Raw genomic sequence first — 18,782 nt, 5'->3', positions numbered from 1 at the left:
CTTCTACCGAAGATTCATACGGGGTTTCTCCACCATTGTAGCCCCCATCACCCTGATCACTCGCCAGCACACCAAGTTCCACTGGTCCCCAACAGCTCAGTCCGCCTTTGACCAGCTCAAGATCCTTTTTACCTCTGCACCCATCCTGCAGCATCCAGATCCCGCCTTGCCCTTTGTGCTAGAAGTTGATGCCTCGGAGGTGGCCACCGGGGCGATCCTATCCCAACGTCAAGGTCCCAAAGCTTTACTACATCCTGTAGCCTTTTTCTCCCGGAAGATGAGTCCTCCAGAGAAGAACTATGATGTAGGGGACCGGGAACTTCTTGCGATCAAAACCGCTCTGGAAGAATGGAGGTACCTCCTGGAAGGTGCCGCTCATCCCATTCTAATTTTTACGGACCATAAAAACTTGGAGTATCTCCGTACGGCCAAACGTTTAAGACCCCGACAAGCCCGATGGGCTTTGTTCTTTTCAAGATTCAATTTTCATATCACCTACCGCCCAGGATCTAAGAACAGCAAAGCGGATGCTTTATCTAGGATGTTTCCTGATACCCCAGAAGGAGCCCCACCCAGTACAATTTTGTCTCCCCAAAATTTCCTGTTAATACAACCAGACCTAAGGTCTTCTATCGAACTGGCTACCAGGCAGTGTACGGAGACCGAAGTTTCCTCCCTGAGAAGCCAAGGAGGGCTTCTATGGCGCCAGGACAAGATTTTTGTTCCCCAGCAAGCCAGGTTACTAGTGTTGAAGACCTTCCATGACCACCAACTTGCAGGCCACTTTGGAGTACGGAAGACGACGGACCTTGTACAGCGGTCCCTATGGTGGCCTACTTTAAGGGCGGACTGTAAGGTTTACGTAGATTCCTGCACCATCTGCCAGCGCAGCAAGGGATCTAACACCAGACCCTGGGGTCTGTTAAGGCCACTGCCAGTTCCGGAGAAACCATGGAAGGAAATTTCCATGGATTTTATCGTGGAACTACCTCCCTCTGAAGGGTTTACGGCCATCTTGGTGGTCGTAGACCGCCTATCCAAGATGGCGCATTTCTTGCCGCTAAAAGGGACCCCCTCTGCCCTAGATACGGCAAAGACTTTTATAAGAGAAATTGTCCGGTTACACGGGGTACCTGATAGCATTGTATCGGACAGAGGGGTACAATTCACCTCCAAATTTTGGAAAGAACTATGTAAATTGCTCTCAATTAAAATATGTTTGTCTTCTGCCTATCATCCACAGAGTAATGGACAAACCGAAAGGACCAATCAAACTTTGGAACAATACCTGCGATGCTTCTGCTCTTTCTCCCAGGATGATTGGGTTTCCTTGTTACCGTGTGCAGAATTTGCTTACAATAATTCTGTGCACGCCTCCACCAACCAGTCACCCTTCTGGGCAAACTATGGATTCCACCCTTCATTCCTGCCTAACACCATTCCTGAATCATCTGTCCCGGCAGTCCAGGACAGAGTAAATTTCATTCACTCTAACTATCAAGTACTTCAAGACACCATGAGAAGGGCCCAGGAGGAATACAAGAAGCAGTATGATAGGAGGAAGAGAGTCAACCCCACCTTCAAGACAGGGGATAAGGTGTGGCTTTCAGCAGCAAATCTAAAACTACCTTGTCCCTCCCGGAAGCTGGGACCTAAATTTCTGGGTCCTTTTGAGATCAAACGGGAGATTAATCCCGTAGCCTTTGAACTTGTTCTGCCTGAATCATTTAAAATTCATCCTATATTTCATGTCTCCCTCCTTAAACCTGTTACCTTTAGTCCATTTTCAGGAAGAGAAGAAGTGCCCCCGCCTCCAGTTCAGGTTGGTGAAGAAACCGAGTATGAAGTCGAATCCATTCTCGACTGTCGTCGGAGAGGTAGGACCATCCAGTTTTTAATTAAATGGAAGGGGTATTCTGCTGAGGAGAACTCGTGGGAGCCTGCCAATCATGTACATGCTCCTAAACTTTTACACAGGTTCCGCAGCCGGTATCCTGAGAAATGGGCTCGGTTGGGCATCCGGAGGCTGCCCCTTGGGGGGAGGCACTGTCAGGGAAATAGCCGCAATCTCACGAGGTACGTTCGTGTTAGCGCGCGTCAGCGCCTACGTAAACGCAGAGTAGTTTCTAGACGAACGACCGACGCTACGTCTAACCGGGCGTGCGTACGCGGGGATGCCACGAATACACAACGTACTCGACGTAGACGTACGATCGCTCCGACGCGTTCACGACGTGACCCGGTCATCTCGCCCATTTAAACGACCGCCTGACAGTCTCGCATTGCTGGATTATCGTCAGCTCTCCCGTGAACCTGAACCTGAACCCGTGCTTCCTGTTATCCGACCTCCAGTGTACCGACCCGGCTTGCTTGACCTGTTCCTGTTATCCTCCTGGCTCTGACTCCTGGCTTGTACCCGACGTTCCTGATCTGCTCCCTGCACCTGATCCCGGCCTGTATTTGACCATTCTCTGGACTTCCGCTGCCTACTCTCGGATTTCCTTGCACAGTTGCCACCCGGACTTACTTACCCAGTACTTGACCTCTGCTGCTGCTACCTGGCAACCTGTGCTACTGTGGGCATTGCATCCCTGTGTCAACTTCAGGGTTGTGCTGCGCTCGGCCGCAAGGGGAGCCCTCTCAGCATTTCGGCCTCACTCCCGACCGTGACACTACAACACCGGTCCCCAGCGCCAACTCCTTTTCCCATTGTGATCTATACCGCAGAGTCTGATCCACAGTATGTCCTTCAAGAGCTTTGTAGATCAGGGAGATCAGGCCTTTTTGGCGTGGGAAGTTAAAACATAAATCCTCAAAGATAGTGAGTTGGGTCTGGGACCGGAGTCTGTAACGGGAGAGAAAGAAGTGGAGGATTTGTAGGTATCTGAAACGTTCTCCGTCAGGGAGTTGGTGCTGGGTCTGTAATATCAAGAAGGGAATGAAGTCAGAACCCGTCACAAAGTCCTTTAACTGAGTAAGTTTACATTGAACCCACAATCCGAAAGATTCAGTATGGAGATAGGCTGGGGGGAACCTAGGATCACCCAGGAAAGAGGCGCCCATAGAGCTCTCTGAGGTGAGGTTGTATTTGTGTTTGTAGCGGTGCCACAGTAGTAGACTGTCCGATAAGTGGATATTTCAGAGGAGAGAACATAAGGTAACCAGGCAGAGGTGTCATCAAGGAAGCCGGTGGACACAGGTCCAGGAGGCCAATAAATCACTGCAATCCTCAGAAAAATTGTAGAAACAGGGAATACAGCGAGCCTCAAAAAAGCAGAAGGATAGAGAGGGCGTTGTAGGAAGGACCTAAAATAGGTTCCGGGGGGGATAGAAGGAATCCAACTCCACCTCTTTTCCATCCACTAGGTCTGGGAGAATCCAGTGGAGACAACCATAGTAGAGAGCAGCAGGAGAAGCAGAGTCAGGTTCTTGAAGCCAGGTTTCAGTAACAGCAAGTATGTTAAAGAAATCAGAGATAAAAAGGTTATGCAAAGAGGTGAGCTTGTTACAGACAGAGTGGGCATTCCAGGGGGGCACATGAGAAGGGGAGGCTGGTTTTTAGAAGAGGAGGGATGGAGATTAAATTGAGTGGATTGGTGCTGTTGTCAGATGAGGGACGGTGCCGGTTGTGGGTGCTGTAGTTAGAAAATGGAGAGCCAAGATTAGGGGAAACATGTCAGAGATTAGGAGAAGGAGGGTAAGAAAAGAATAAAAGGGACGGGACGTATAAGATCGCACATACCTCACTATCCCGGTGTTTGGTTCAGCATGTAGGTTAAGCATTTACAAGAGGTAATAGGGAGAGGGTAGGATTGAGGGTGATATATAAAAACTGTGGAGTAGAGAGAAGGGGTATATTAATGAGAATTTGAGGACAGAGGAGACTAATGTGAGAAGGAAGGGTAGAGGAAGCATAATAGAAGGTGGAAGACTATCTCAGAAAGATTTCAAACAATATAAATCTGCCCTCCAAAAATACAATTGCTAACAAGCAGACCTAATTTATCACTCTCATTAACAACCTATCATCCCGTCCATCAACTCTTCTCTACTTTAACTCTCTACTTCATCCTCTACTACCTCCATTCACTAACTCACTCACTAGGAGATCGCCAATCACATCACAAATAAGATTGATACAATTCATGACAAGATCTCTGCTGTACAGATACCTTCCCCACTTAACACCCCATGTCCACAAGTACAATCACTACTTACCTCATTCAATCCTTCCACTATAGACGAGATTGCTAAACATTTTTTCTAATGTTCACCTAACGGAGGCTCTAATTGGCTATAAAAAAAAGGGTGGGCTTGTGTGACAATAGCAAATTATTATTCGCTATTTTCTTCCTGATTCTCCTCTTGGCCGATCAGGAAGCGGGTCATGAGACCCGATTGGCCGAGAGGAGAAGCAATCATATTGGCCGCAAAGGGAAGGAGGAGGAAAGCGGCCAATGAGGAAGTCAGAGATGCAGGGTGAAGCCACAGAGGAGGAGGAGACGCAGGAAGGAGCCAAAGCTGCCCGCAACCTAGATGTGCGGGGCTGGTGGGGGGGAACAAGCGAGCGACCGGGAGGGGATGGGGGGGATTGACTGAGCGACGGGGGGTGGCAGCTGTCTTGTTTGCCGTCCACCCCAAAATATACAGCACCAGCCGCCACTTCAAACCCTAAAATATAATATACATACAGTATATACTGTAATTTATGATGTGGGTCTATACATACTTTAGTGTATCTGTTTTTATTTCTCTTGGATAACAGTCAGACAGTGTCAGGACTCCGAGAACTTACCACAGCTTCAGTGTTACAAACAGAACTTGTCACTGAATGATGAAGGGTCATCTCCGATATTCCATCCACAATCTCCATCACTGCAAGACACTCGGAGTCGGTGCCGTTCAGCCTTATACCGGAAGTATTATAACCTTGTTTTTCCAACCTACATTTTGACACTTGTATATTGAACGTTGCTCCAGTGCAAGTATTGTTTGGAGATGCACGGCTTCCTGAAAAATAAGTAAATTAATTTAGAATTTCTGAGATGAGAAGGTGACGGTGACATGATTGACGTACATTATACACTATAGGGGTTTTCTATATATACCCAATTTAGGGTGGCAAGAGTATACAGGGACGGGAGAGAAGGCTGCCCTAGTGTCAAAAAGTTAAAACCAAATTAAACTTCCAGTTTAATTACAGTAGATTGACTGTTGGTGATCAGTGTAGTGCCCCCTTACATTGATGATCAGTGTAGTGCCCCCTTACATTGATGATCAGTGTAGTGCCTCCTTACATTGATGATCAGTGTAGTGCCCCCTTACATTGATGATCAGTGTAGTGCCTCCTTACATTGATGATCAGTGTAGTGCCCCCTTACATTGATGATCAGTGTAGTGCCCCCTTACATTGATGATCAGTGTAGTGCCTCCTTACATTGATGATCAGTGTAGTGCCCCCTTACATTGAAGGTCAGTGTAGTGCCCCCTTACATTGAAGGTCAGTGTAGTGCCCCCTTACATTGATGATCAGTGTAGTGCCCCCTTACATTGAAGGTCAGTGTAGTGCCCCCTTACATTGATGATCAGTGTAGTGCCTCCTTACATTGATGATCAGTGTAGTGCCTCCTTACATTGATGGTCAGTGTAGTGCCCCCTTACATTGATGATCAGTGTAGTGCCTCCTTACATTGATGATCAGTGTAGTGCCCCCTTACATTGATGGTCAGTGTAGTGCCTCCTTACATTGATGATCAGTGTAGTGCCCCCTTACATTGATGGTCAGTGTAGTGCCCCCTTACATTGATGATCAGTGTAGTGCCCCCTTACATTGATGATCAGTGTAGTGCCCCCTTATATTGATGGTCAGTGTAGTGCCTCCTTACATTGATGGTCAGTGTAGTGCCCCCTTACATTGATGATCAGTGTAGTGCCTCCTTACATTGATGGTCAGTGTAGTGCCCCCTTACATTGATGGTCAGTGTAGTGCCCCCTTACATTGATGATCAGTGTAGTGCCTCCTTACATTGACGATCAGTGTAGTGCCCCCTTACATTGATGGTCAGTGTAATGCCCCCTTACATTGATGATCAGTGTAGTGCCCCCTTACATTGATGATCAGTGTAGTGCCTCCTTACATTGATGATCAGTGTAGTGCCCCCTTACATTGATGGTCAGTGTAGTGCCCCCTTACATTGATGATCAGTGTAGTGCCCCCTTACATTGATGGTTCAGTGTAGTGCCCCTTTACATTGATGGTCAGTGTAGTGTCCCCTTACATTGATGGTCAGTGTAGTGCCCCCTTACATTGATGGTCAGTGTAGTGCCCCCTTACATTGATGGTCAGTGTAGTGTCCCCTTACATTGATGATCAGTGTAGTCCCCCCTTACATTGATGGTCAGTGTAGTGCCCCCTTACATTGATGGTCAGTGTAGTGCCCCCTTACATTGATGATCAGTGTAGTGCCCCCTTACATTGATGATCAGTGTAGTGTCCCCCTTACATTGATGATCAGTGTAGTGCCCTCTTACATTGATGATCAGTGTAGTGCCTCCTTACATTGATGGTCAGTGTAGTGCCCTCTTACATTGATGATCAGTGTAGTGCCCCCTTACATTGATGGTCAGTGTAGTGCCCCCTTACATTGATGATCAGTGTAGTGCCCTCTTACATTGATGATCAGTGTAGTGCCCCCCTTACATTGAGAGGCAGATTGTGCTCAAGGAACCCCTGGAGGAACCTCTGGAGGAGTCCCTGGAGGAGCCCCTGGAGGAGCCCCTGGAGGAGCGCCTGGAGGAGCCCCTGGAGGAGTCCCTGGAGGATCCCCTGGAGGAGCCCCTGGAGGAGCCCCTGGAGGAGTCCCTGGAGGAACCTCTGGAGGCACCCATGGAGGCACCCCTGGAGGAACCTCTGGAGGCACCCATGGAGGCACCCCTGGAGGAACCTCTGGAGGCACCCATGGAGGCACCCCTGGAGGAACCTCTGGAGGAGCCCTGGCATTCTACAAAACCTGGCTGAGAACGGCTGGTATAGGAAGCACACAGAGGTCCTTTGGAGGATGTTTATGTGACAGTCAGTCTGCAGACAGATTATACCTGTACTATCCACCGCTCAAATGTGGGTTAAGCCTGGGGAGGGGGGGGGGATCATTCACACCGGGGTATGAATTAATAAAAATGCGGCGCTACCTAAAAGTGCTAAAAAGTATACAATGAATAATAATCACAAATTATAAAAAATAAATGTATATCAAATACTATCCATTAAATGCAACATAAATACTATTGGAAATGAATGTAAATATTCCAAAAAATGAGAATGCAACCAATATGTGTACAAAAATGATGAATAAGGGTCCGTGAAAAAATCAAGTGATTATATAAAAATAATCTGCATTAATAATCCAAATATAAACAGACATAAAAAATATCAATTAAAAATAGATAAATATATAAAGTGAAAGTTCGTGAAAAAAAGGCAGATAAAGTGATTATTTAAATAATCAATATAAACACGTGATTGTCCATAAAATAACGTGCACTGATAACTTGTAAATTTGCAAAAATAAAGTTCATGCAAAAAAGTGTGAAAATCAATTCCCAAACGTGGCAATCCACTGCAAACTTCAGTGCTTAATGAGTGCACCACCTATTTCCCCCAGCCTCTCACCTCCAATAACTGGTAAATAGGCACTGTGTATAAAGATAGCTGCTGGCTTCTTATTCATTCAGTCACACTGCTCCACCGCTGTTAGTGTTTCACTGTATGGCTATATATTTCATGCCCTCCCAATAGCTGATCTTCCAAGACCCGCACCGACAAACACCCGATCAGTCGCCCTAAGAGCCTATACAAGCCTGGTATCCTGGCAACCAATGACGCGCCGCACCTTGGAGGTGAGAGGCTGGGGGAAATAGGTGGTGCACTCATTAAGCACTGAAGTTTGCAGTGGATTGCCACGTTTGGGAATTGATTTTCACACTTTTTTGCATGAACTTTATTTTTGCAAATTTACAAGTTATCAGTGCACGTTATTTTATGGACAATCACGTGTTTATATTGATTATTTAAATAATCACTTTATCTGCCTTTTTTTCACGAACTTTCACTTTATATATTTATCTATTTTTAATTGATATTTTTTATGTCTGTTTATATTTGGATTATTAATGCAGATTATTTTTATATAATCACTTGATTTTTTCACGGACCCTTATTCATCATTTTTGTACACATATTGGTTGCATGCTCATTTTTTGGAATATTTACATTCATTTCCAATAGTATTTATGTTGCATTTAATGGATAGTATTTGATATACATTTATTTTTTATAATTTGTGATTATTATTCATTGTATACTTTTTAGCACTTTTAGGTAGCGCCGCATTTTTATTAATTCATACACTTATTTTTGGTGCTGAGATCACTGCTTTTATGCTGGCTGCTTCCTATGTACATCTATTTTATATTTAGCCTTCCTATAACATATTAGGTGAAGCGCACTAGTTTTCCCTTTACATATTCACACCGGGGTGCTTCATTGTGGTGCATTTAAAGGGGGTTGTAAATGTAAACCCTCAAGGTTTTTCACCCTAATCCATTACTATGCATTATAGTGAAGCAGAGCCCCACTTTTACTTACCTGAACCCGATCTTTCCAGTGACGTTGGCGAGCACACCAGCTCCAGCCGGTGTCTTGGGGTCCTGATTGGAAAGTTTGATAGCAGCGCAGCCATTGGCTCCCGCTGCTGTCAATCAAATCCAAAGACGCGGGAGCCTGGGGGACGGTGGGGGCCGAGTCCTGCTGTCTGTATCAATGGACGCATCAGCAGGACACGGGATCGCTCTCCATACGAGTGCTCCCCCCCCCCCCCCAAGGGAGTGCGGCTCTCCAACGGGGGTGCTCGAGAAGAGGAGGAGCCAGGAGTGCTGCTGAGGGACTCCAAAAGAGGATCGGGGGCCACTTTGTGCAAAACCAACTGCACAGAGGAGTTAAGTATGACATGATTGTTTTTTTAAAATAAACCTTTACATATCCTTTAACCTCTGGGAGTGAATAGGCCAATATACTTTGACTCCATGTACAATGTATGTTATATGAACTTCATATGGTTTATGGAAAAAATGACATATTTGGTTTTAGAAGGCAGGAAACCCATTATGACCATTGTATTATAGCATATCATACCTGGTGTATATGTGTAGAAAGTTGTATTGCACTGGCAGGTATTAGTGATATTGTTACAAATCTCATCGGTAGCACAGGTAACACTTCCACAGACCTCAGACGCGGCCACTGGAGAGACAGAAAAAAAAACATTAAAGTACAGATAAAGGCTCCTGTGTAGCAGTATAAACAGATCTCACATCCAGTTACTATGCAATTCAAGAGCCTCATCAATATAAAGAAAACTTCCTTCACCTTCCCTGAAATCCTCCGTCATTGGTGTCTCGCGCGCTCCCCCCTCCCAGGCACTGCAGCTCACAGTAGGAGGAGTTCAGCAAAGGAGGCCGTGCTGCCAATCCAGAGAGCAGTGAGCACCACCGGCCGCGGCCAACGGCTGATTGACAATCTACAGGCTTATGAACCAGCAAAGATATGTCTAATAGCCACGCCCCCTGCAACATCTTCCCCTCCCACTATGATGCAAGCGGACGCAACCTACACGAGAGTGACAACTCTGCTCTGAATTCATGCAGCATTGTCGCCACCCCATCACAGGAAGCTGCAATAGGTGGACTTCTCTGGCAGGTGATTTGGTGTTGTAACTGAAATGAAGAATGTCCTTGTGTTGGTGGTGGCGCCAAAAAGAAAAGAAAAAAGGCCAGTGGAGTCTGTGGTGTCACTGGGAGGAAAAAATGTCTATGTGTTGGCGGTGTCACCGAGAGAAAAACATATCCCTGAGTTGGTGGTGTCTCTGCATCGGTGGTGTCACTGGAAGGAAAAATGTTCCAGTCGGCAGTGTCACTGGAAGGACTAAATGGCCTTGAGTCGATGGTGTCACTGGAAAAATAAAACCATCTACATCAGTGGTGTCACTGGAAGGAAAAATGACCCTACGTCGGTGGTGTTACTGGAACGAAAAAAATGTCCCTGAGTTGGGGGTTTCAGTGACAGGAAAAATGCCCCTACAGCTCTTTTATCACAAATAAAAAAAAAAAAAAACCCAAGTCAGTGGTGGTGTCTTTTGTTCAGTGGTGTCACTGGAAGAAAAACATAACCCTAAGTCAGCAGTGTCACTGGAAGGACTAAATGGCCTAGAGTCAGTGGTGTCACTGGAAGGACTAAATGGCCTAGAGTCAGTGGTGTCACTGGAAGGACTAAATGGCCTAGAGTCAGTGGTGTCACTGGAAGGAAATATGTCCCTGATTTGGTGTTGTAACTGAAATAACAAATGTCCTTGTGTTGGTGGTGTCACCAAAAAGAAAACAATGTCCCTGAATCGATGGTGTCACTGGGAGGAAAATATGTCTGTGTTGGTGACAGAAAAAGATGTCCCTGAGTTGGTGGTGGTGTCTCTGCATCGGGGGTGTTACTGGAAGGAAAAATGTCACTGGGGGGGGACATAATGGCCTTGAGTCGGTGGTGTCACTGGAATGAAATAATATCTCTGTGTCAGTGGTGTCACTGGAAGGAAAAATGTCCCTGATTCGGTGGTGTCCCTTTACAGGGCTGGAGTGGGACAAAAATTTGGCCAATTTTGCAAACAAGCACAAAACAGTATATAAAACTATACGCAATTGTGCAAAAAAACATAAGTAGCATAACATAAGAAATCCTCACTAACCTCTTTTATTATTTCACTTATTCTCCTCTGTATTTTTCTCATCCTTCTCACATCACTGCGTGAAGCTGAGGGTGAGCTGCACAGCCATTACTTTGACAGGCTGTCACTGAAACCGGCCCACTGAGCCATCGGCCCACCGGGAAACTCCCTGTAGTCCCAATGGCCAGTACATGCCTGTCCCTTTATTAAAAAACGTCCCTACAGCTCTTGTGTCACTCAAAGAAAAAAAAAATGTCCCTGAGTCAGTGGTGGTGTCTCTGCATTGGTGGTGTCACTGGAAGAAAAAATGTCCCTGAGCTGGCAGTGTCACTGGAAGGACAAAATAGCCCTGAGTCAGTGGTGTCACTGGAAGGAAAAAATGTCTATGTGTTGGTGGTGTCACCGAGAGCAAAAAATGGCCCTAAGTCACCAGTGTCACTGGAAGGACAAAATAGCCTTGAGTCTGTGGTGTCACTGGAAAAAAAAAAATCTCTACATCGGTGGTGTCACTGGAAGAAAAAAAATATCCCTAAGTCGGCAGTGTCACTGGAAGGACAAAAATAGCCTTGAGTCAGTGGTATTACTGGAAGGAATTATGTCCTTGATTCGGTGTTGTAACTGAAATGAAAAATATCCTTGTGTTGGTGGTGTCACGAAAAAGAGAAGAGAAGAAGAAAAAAGAAAGTCAGTGGTGTCACTGAAAGGATAAAATGTCTATGTGGTGGTGATGTCTCTGCATCGGTGGTGTTACTGGAAGGAAAAATGTTCCAGTCGGCAATGTCACTGGAAGAACTGAATGGCCTTGAGTTGATGGTGTCACTGAAAGGAAAACCTACCCCTGTGTCAGTGGTGTCACTGGAAGGAAATATGTCCCTGATTTGGTGGTGTCACTGGAAGGAGTAAATGTCCCTAAGTCGATGATATCACCGAAAAGAAAAAATGTTCCTGCATCAGTGGTGTCACTGAAATGAAAAATTGTCCCAGAGTCACTGGTGTCACCGGAAGGAAAACCTACCCCTGTGTCAGTGGTGTCACTGAAAAAACACCACTACATTGCCCTTCCTCCACCCCAATACAGAGCTCCTTGCTCAACCCTGACCTCCCCTTCCTCACCGCAAAGCTCACCCCCCCCCCTTTAGTACAGAGCTCCCTTCCATTCCTCACCCCCCAGTACACAGACTTCCCCCCCTCCTCCCACCCAACCCCCCCTCCCCCTTCACTACACAGCTCTACCACCCACCCCCAGCTATTAGCCCAGTCCTGTAGAGCGTTTCCAGATGACAGCCCAGCTTCCTTGCAGCTGCTCCTCCTGCACTGAGCATGCGCTGTCATTTGTGCTACACAATATGACACTCGAAGGCGCTTTACTACAAGTGACAGCAGCCAGCGGGGGGCAGCACTGAGTATCTTCTCACTCTGGAGAAAAAAAAAAAAGCCCTGCTGCCAGGGGTGACACTGCAGTCACTCACCTCAGTGAGAGGCCGGGAGAAGAAGGAGGCTGCTGGAGGTCCGAGTGTGCCCCCTCCTGGATGTAGAGTTGGCGCCAGGGGCATGCGTCCCTTCTGCCCCCCCCCCCCCCCCCATGTCCCAGCCATGGTCCTAACACACTTGTTGTCCTAGGTTGATAACTCTGCTCATTTATTTAGTGAATGTTGTAACAGGAGGAGTGTTCCTGGCAGGAACGCCAAGTTAAAATGAGAGAAAAAAGCCTCCAAATAGGAAAACTAATGCAGTATTACATTTTTGTTCCAGATGTGAAATTTTAAGATAAAAGGAGACAAACGTCACTCACCCGCCATGACAGCGCACAGTACAGAGAGCAGTAGTGTTGTCTTCATGGTGATCCGGGACCCTAGAAAATACATCCTATATGAGTAACTCATTTCTGTATGTAATATAACAAAAAAAATTCTGCATGATATTTAAATGATTGTTTAAAAAAAAAAAATATATATATATATATTCATTCATACTGATTCAAGTTATATGGTACAGCCAAAATACATTAGAAACAATCTTCTATATATTTTCCAATACTCATTATTTCTATATACAGCTGTGCTCATAAGTTTACATACCCCGGCAGAATTTATGATTTCTTAGCCATTTTTCAGAGAATATGAATGATAACTCATAAACCTTTCTCTCACTCATGGTCAGTGTTTGGCTGACATCATTTATTATCAATCATCTGTGTTTACTCTTTTTATATCATAACAACAGAAACTACCCAAATGACCCTGATCAAAAGTTTACATACCCCGGTGATTTTGGCCTGATAACATGCACACAAGGTGACACAAAGGGGTCTGAATGGTTATTAAAGGTCACCCTCCTCACCTGTGATCTGCTTATAATTAGTGTGTATAAAAGGTCAATTAGTTTCTGGACTCCTGACAGGCCCTTTCATCTTCCATCCAGTGCTGCACTGACCTCTCTGGATTCTGAGTCATGGGGAAAGCAAAAGAATTGTCAAAGGATCTGCAGGGAAAAGGTAGTTGAATTGTATAAAACACGAAAGTGATATAAAAAGATATCCAAGGAATTGAGAATGCCAATCAGCAGTGTTCAAACTCCAATCAAGAAGTGGAAAATGAGGGGTTCTGTTGAAACCAAACCACGGTCAGGTAGACCAACTAAAATTTCAGCCTCAACTGCCAGGAATATTTTTCGGGATGCAAAGAAAAACCCCACAAATAAGTTCAGGTGAAATACAGGACTCTCTGAAAACATGTGGTGTGGCTGTTTCAAGATGCACAATAAGGAGGCACATGAAGAAAGATGGGCTGCATGGTCGAGTCGCCAGAAGAAAGTCATTACTACACAAATGTCACAAAGTATCCGGCTTACAATACGCCAAACAGCACAGAGGCAAGACTCCAACCTTCTGCCACAAAGTCATTTGGAGTGATGAGACCAAAATTGAGCTTTTTGGCCACATCCATAAACACTACATTTGGAGAGGCGTCAACAAGGCCTATGATGGAAGGTCCACCATCCCTACTGTGAAACACGGAGGAGGATCGCTGATGTTTTGGGGATGAGTAAGCTACAAAGGCACAGGAGATTTGGTCACAATTGATGACAAGATGAATGCAGAATGTTATCAAAAAATACTGGAGGAACATTTCATTCATCAGCCAGGAAGCTGGGCATGGGATGTACTTGGCCATTCCAACATGACAATGATCCAAAACACAAGGCCAAGTCCTCCTGTCATTGGCTACAGCAGAATAAAGTGAAGGTTCTGGAGGGGCCATCTCAGTCTCCTGACCTCAATATCATTGAGCCTCTCTGGGGAGATCTCAGACGTGCCGTTCATGGAAGATGGCCTGAGAATTTCCAGGAACTGGAGGCTTTGTGCCAAGAGGAATGGGGGGCCCTACCATCTGAGAAGATAAAGAGCCTCATCCACAAATACCACAAAAGACTTCAAGCCGTCATTGATGTTAAAGGGGGCAATACACGGTATTAAGAACTGGGGTATGTAAACTTTTGATCAGGGGCATTTGGGTAGTCTCTGTTGTGATTATGATATAAAAAGAGTAAACACAGATGATTGATAATAAATGGCTTCAGCCAAACACTGACCATGCGTGAGAGGAAAGTTTTTATGTTATCATTCATATTCTCTGAGAAATAGCCAAGAATTAATAAATTTTGCCGGGATATGTAAACTTATGGGCACAACTGTACGCTGTATGGTCTTGGCCACCGTGCTGCAGCTCAGTGTCAGGGTCTTGGCAATCTTCTTATAGCCTAGGCCACACATTATGGCTCACTGATTAGTTGCTAGAGGTCACAGCACATGAGTTCTGCTTGTTGATTGGTTACAAGAGATTACTGTGGATATGACCTCAGGGGAGCATGATATACATATCAATGCCGTCTGCCACTGCTATTTACATATGAATACCGGTAATTTACATGTAAACACAGGGTCTGCAGGTGAGTCATCTGTACACAACAATAGGGCAGAGCTGGGCAGCATTCATAGCAGCACTTCACACTGAGATATCGGGACACATGGGGGAATCGAGTCAGTGAGTTGATCGAAAAAAAAAATCGGACCCATCTATGGCCAGTTTTATATTACATGGGTTTGGTAAATTTCAACCTCACCCCACGCATTGCAGCCGGATTGTTCAATCTCCATGAGATCTACCAACAATTTCCTGATTAGACACTCGATGACTGCAGAGTTATGTAGGTTGTTATATTACACCTATACTTCTTCCAAAGTCAGTAACATTAAAGCCAAAGACTTAGGCTGGCCATACATGGATCGGAATTCTGCCCTTTCAGCAGGGACGTGACAAATTTTGATCCAATGAAGGGCAAGGTGGTTGTAAAGAAGTCAAACTGCTGATCAATTTCTTTACAATCACCAGTGGCGGTTGGTGCTCCATTTTGGCGGGGGTGGGGGGACCACCCACCGCCCCCCCTTCTCCCCTGGTCGGTCAGTCTCTCCGCTCACCAGCCCCCCCCCTTCACATCCTTCACTTGTTTGTTCGCTGCCCACCAGCCCTGTACTTACCCCTGAAGTGAAGGACACGGCTGCATCCAGGGAGATGTGGTGCAGCGGAATGCGGGAAGACGGGTGGGGGTGGGCCCTTTTTGAAGCTACTTTTTGAAGTCTATTGGAGCCTCCAGCTCTAATCACGTGCGTTGAAAAAAAAATATATATATTGGAATTCCCTGGCTTTGCTGCACGGCATACAATCCTTATTTACTGTCCTTGGAAAATTACCAGGAACACGATCAACTAAACCCGCTGCTGTCTGGAAATCCTAAAGCCGTTTGGAGGACTGCAGATGCTGACACCTGGGAACATCGGCCTACACTGTGGATTTTACATGCGTATCACCCCTGCAGGGGTTATAGGATCTGGTGAGTGGGGACCTTTGAGCGGGAGCACGCAAGTCACCTGTAAGGATTTTGTGAGCACTAAAAGTCACCTGCAACAACTGATTAAACAGTCACTCACATTGGAATGGATGCATTTATGCGTTTTTTTTGTAGTTGCTGCGATTATTTTGTTGCCTTTTTCTTTTCTGTTTTTTTTTTTTGGTGCGATTTTTGCAGTTTTTTTTTTTTGCACTTTTTTGATCAACATCTTGCCACACTTAATTAAACTATTTGTGGCACACCAATATCTTTGGACACTTTTTATGCCTAAATATATTTTTTGGTGCCTGGATATATAGAGGTTCACTTATAATTTATTGGGATTTATGTAACAACTTCTCTGGTTATCCTTTAGGTACTGCTCTAATATTAATTAAAGTGGTGTTGCCACCAAAAAAAAAAATACTTTAAAATTCATAAAAAAATTAAATAATAAAAAATAATTGGAAAACAAAAATGTTTTTACTCACCTCTAAATGCCTGTTGCTAGGGGGTCCCTCGTAGTCTGCCTCCTTCAATGCCCGGGCTGGTGACATCACTTCCCCTCGTCGCCGCACAGTCATCTGGGACCTGTCACGTGTCCCAGATGACTGTGCGGCGTATCACGGTGCGCGGCGCCGTTTGCACATGCGCAGTGGGTGCCCGGCTCTCCACAGTAAGAAATGTTATATATTTTTCTGTGTACGTGCCTCAAAAGTCCACCACTAGAGGAACACCCTTTTTCTAGTCTTATCCACTTTGTTGGTAAGAGTTGGACCCCCCCAGTGCGGGCTTAGCGTCTCGGTCTTGGGCTGAGGGCGTTGTCCACACACATAGGTGGATATTATACCCACCTACACCCTTTGGGAAAGGTTAAGGTGATTTATCCTACTACTACTGGGATTTAACCATTTCGTGGAGCTGCTCTTTAGTATATAGGTGGCGCCACCAACCCCTTTTCTGTCTATGCCCCATACACACGGTCGGACATTCCAACAACGAAATCCATCGGATTTTTTTTTTTTTTCGACGGATGTTGGCTCAAACTTCTCTTGCATACACACGGTCGCACAAAGTTGTTTCGGAAAATACGATCGTTCGGAACGCGGTGACGTAGAACACGGACGACGAGACTATAAACGGGCCAGTAGCCAATAGCTTTCGTCTGGTAATTTATTCTGAGCATGCTTGGCACTTTGTGCGTCGGAAATTGTCTACTACACGATCGGAATTTAAACGATCGGATTTTGCTGTCGGAAAATTTTAGATCCAGCTCTCAGACTTTGTGTGTCGGAAATTCCGACGGAAAAAGTCAGATGGAGCCCCACACACGATCGGATTTTCCAACAACGCGATTCGATCGCACATTTTCTGTGGGAAAGTCTGACCGTGTGTACGGGGCAATAGAGCTCTTCTATGGGGGGGGGGGGGGGTCGTTTGGGGAGGCTGCAACGTTTATTTTTGTCCCAAGCGCGGCACCCATTTATATTTATCTATTGGAATCCATGTATCCGACGATCTGAATGTAGATTAGGGGCCGGGCATACGGATTAGGGGGGCGGCCCCGTATAGATGGACCACCACTGGCAACCACCATGTTGGAATTTGGCAGCTTGATCGGCCGGTTATGGAGCCACCAATGGCAATGTCCATTATCCTTTCATGAGACTTCCTCCCACTAAGCCCTTGTCCACACGGTCGGAGAATCCATCGGAATTTGTCCTATCGGACCGTGTTGTCGGATAATCCGACTGTGTGTGGTCTGCATCGGACTGATTCCGCCGGAATATCCGTCGGACCCAATTTTCCAACTTGTTGGAAATATTTCCTGACCAACTGGGCCGATCGGACATACTCCGATCATGTGTAGAGAATTTTGATCGGACCAAGTGCCACGCATGCTCAGATCAAATTCCTACATCAAAGCTATTGGCTACTAGCCTGAACGTAGTCCCATCGTAACGAAATTACGTCATCACGTTCTGAATGATCAGATTTTTCGACAACTTAAGCCCCGTACACACGAGAGGACTTATGTCCGACAGACTTCCGAAGGAGTTCCGTTGGAGTTCTGCCGGAGTTCCGACGGAGTTCTGACGGACTTTTCGGCTGAGCGGACTTGGCCACACACAATCACACTAAACTCCGACGGATTCGAACGTGATGACGTACGACTGGATTCGAATAAGGAAGTTCATAGCCAGTAGCCAATAGCTGCCCTAGCGTCGGTTTTAGTCCGTCAGAATAGCACACACACGAGCGAATTTTTCGAAGGGACCGGGTCCGGCGGAGTTCCGTCGGAAAAATTTGAAGCATGTTCCATTTTCTAAAGTCCTTCGGACTTTGGCGAGTCAAAAGTCCGTTGCAGCCCCACACACGATCGAATAGTCTGACGGAATCAGTCCGTCGGACTTTGGATGTTGAAAAGTCCGCTCGTGTGTACGGGGCTTTAGTCCGACCGTGTGTATGCAACAGTTTCGGGACAAGATCCGACGGACAAAATCCGAGGGACAAATTCCGATGGACAAAATCCGAGGGACAAAATCCGAGGGACAAAATCCGAGGGACAAATTCCGATGGACAAAATCCGACGGACAAAATCCGACGGATTTGGTTGTCGAAATCTCCGACCGTGTGTACGGGGGCTAAGGAGATTGTAAAATCAGATTGTAAAGGCATATGGCCCGCTTCATAAGATAACAAGTTCAATCGTATTGTCTAACATGAGTTGCAAATGACTTAGAATTTGGAATAAAAGTTTTCTACTAACCGACCACTAAATGTGGTGTGGAAATGTCCCGGGTCTGCTAGAGGCTTCCAACAACTCGATGTCCTTCCAAGTGCGCAAGGTTCGTTGTCGGTTGAGTGTTGCTATCGTATAGAAAGACAGTTGGAGTGAGGTGGTGGAGGTTCGGCGTACAATTACCGATCACTCGGCTACCCATATGCTGATTGGTCCAGATGGAATGCCATGCGTCTGTCTTGTGAAGAAACGGGCCTCACCCAGGCAGCCCCGAGCTGTCACAGTATTTCAACTTTACAACACTTTGTACTGACTGATGTATTTTCCTTGGAGGCATTTCAAAAGTATAACTGGTATGAAAATGTCAGCAGGTACATTTTTCA

General features: G+C 45.9%; 1 protein-coding gene across 1 annotated transcript in view; it reads right to left on the bottom strand.

The window, feature by feature from the left end:
* LOC143933024 (uromodulin-like) overlaps nt 1-18,571 on the bottom strand; it is a 54,441-nt gene extending 35,870 nt beyond the window's left edge. Inside the window, exons 1-4 of the mRNA XM_077455942.1 lie at nt 18,427-18,571; nt 12,562-12,621; nt 9,191-9,298; nt 4,796-5,010 (exon numbers count right to left, since the gene is read on the bottom strand). Of these exons, the coding sequence (XP_077312068.1) occupies nt 4,796-5,010; nt 9,191-9,298; nt 12,562-12,607 (369 nt within the window). The 5' untranslated portion in view covers nt 12,608-12,621; nt 18,427-18,571. The remainder of the gene's footprint in view (nt 1-4,795; nt 5,011-9,190; nt 9,299-12,561; nt 12,622-18,426) is intronic.
* Between the last annotated feature and the right edge of the window lie 211 nt (nt 18,572-18,782).

The sequence above is a fragment of the Lithobates pipiens genome, unplaced genomic scaffold (genome assembly GCF_037356315.1).
Source record: "Lithobates pipiens isolate NorthernLeopardFrog02 unplaced genomic scaffold, aLitPip1_a1.2 Scaffold_27, whole genome shotgun sequence".
NCBI classification, from domain to species: domain Eukaryota; kingdom Metazoa; phylum Chordata; class Amphibia; order Anura; family Ranidae; genus Lithobates; species Lithobates pipiens.
This window is presented reverse-complemented; position numbering and strand designations above follow the sequence as displayed.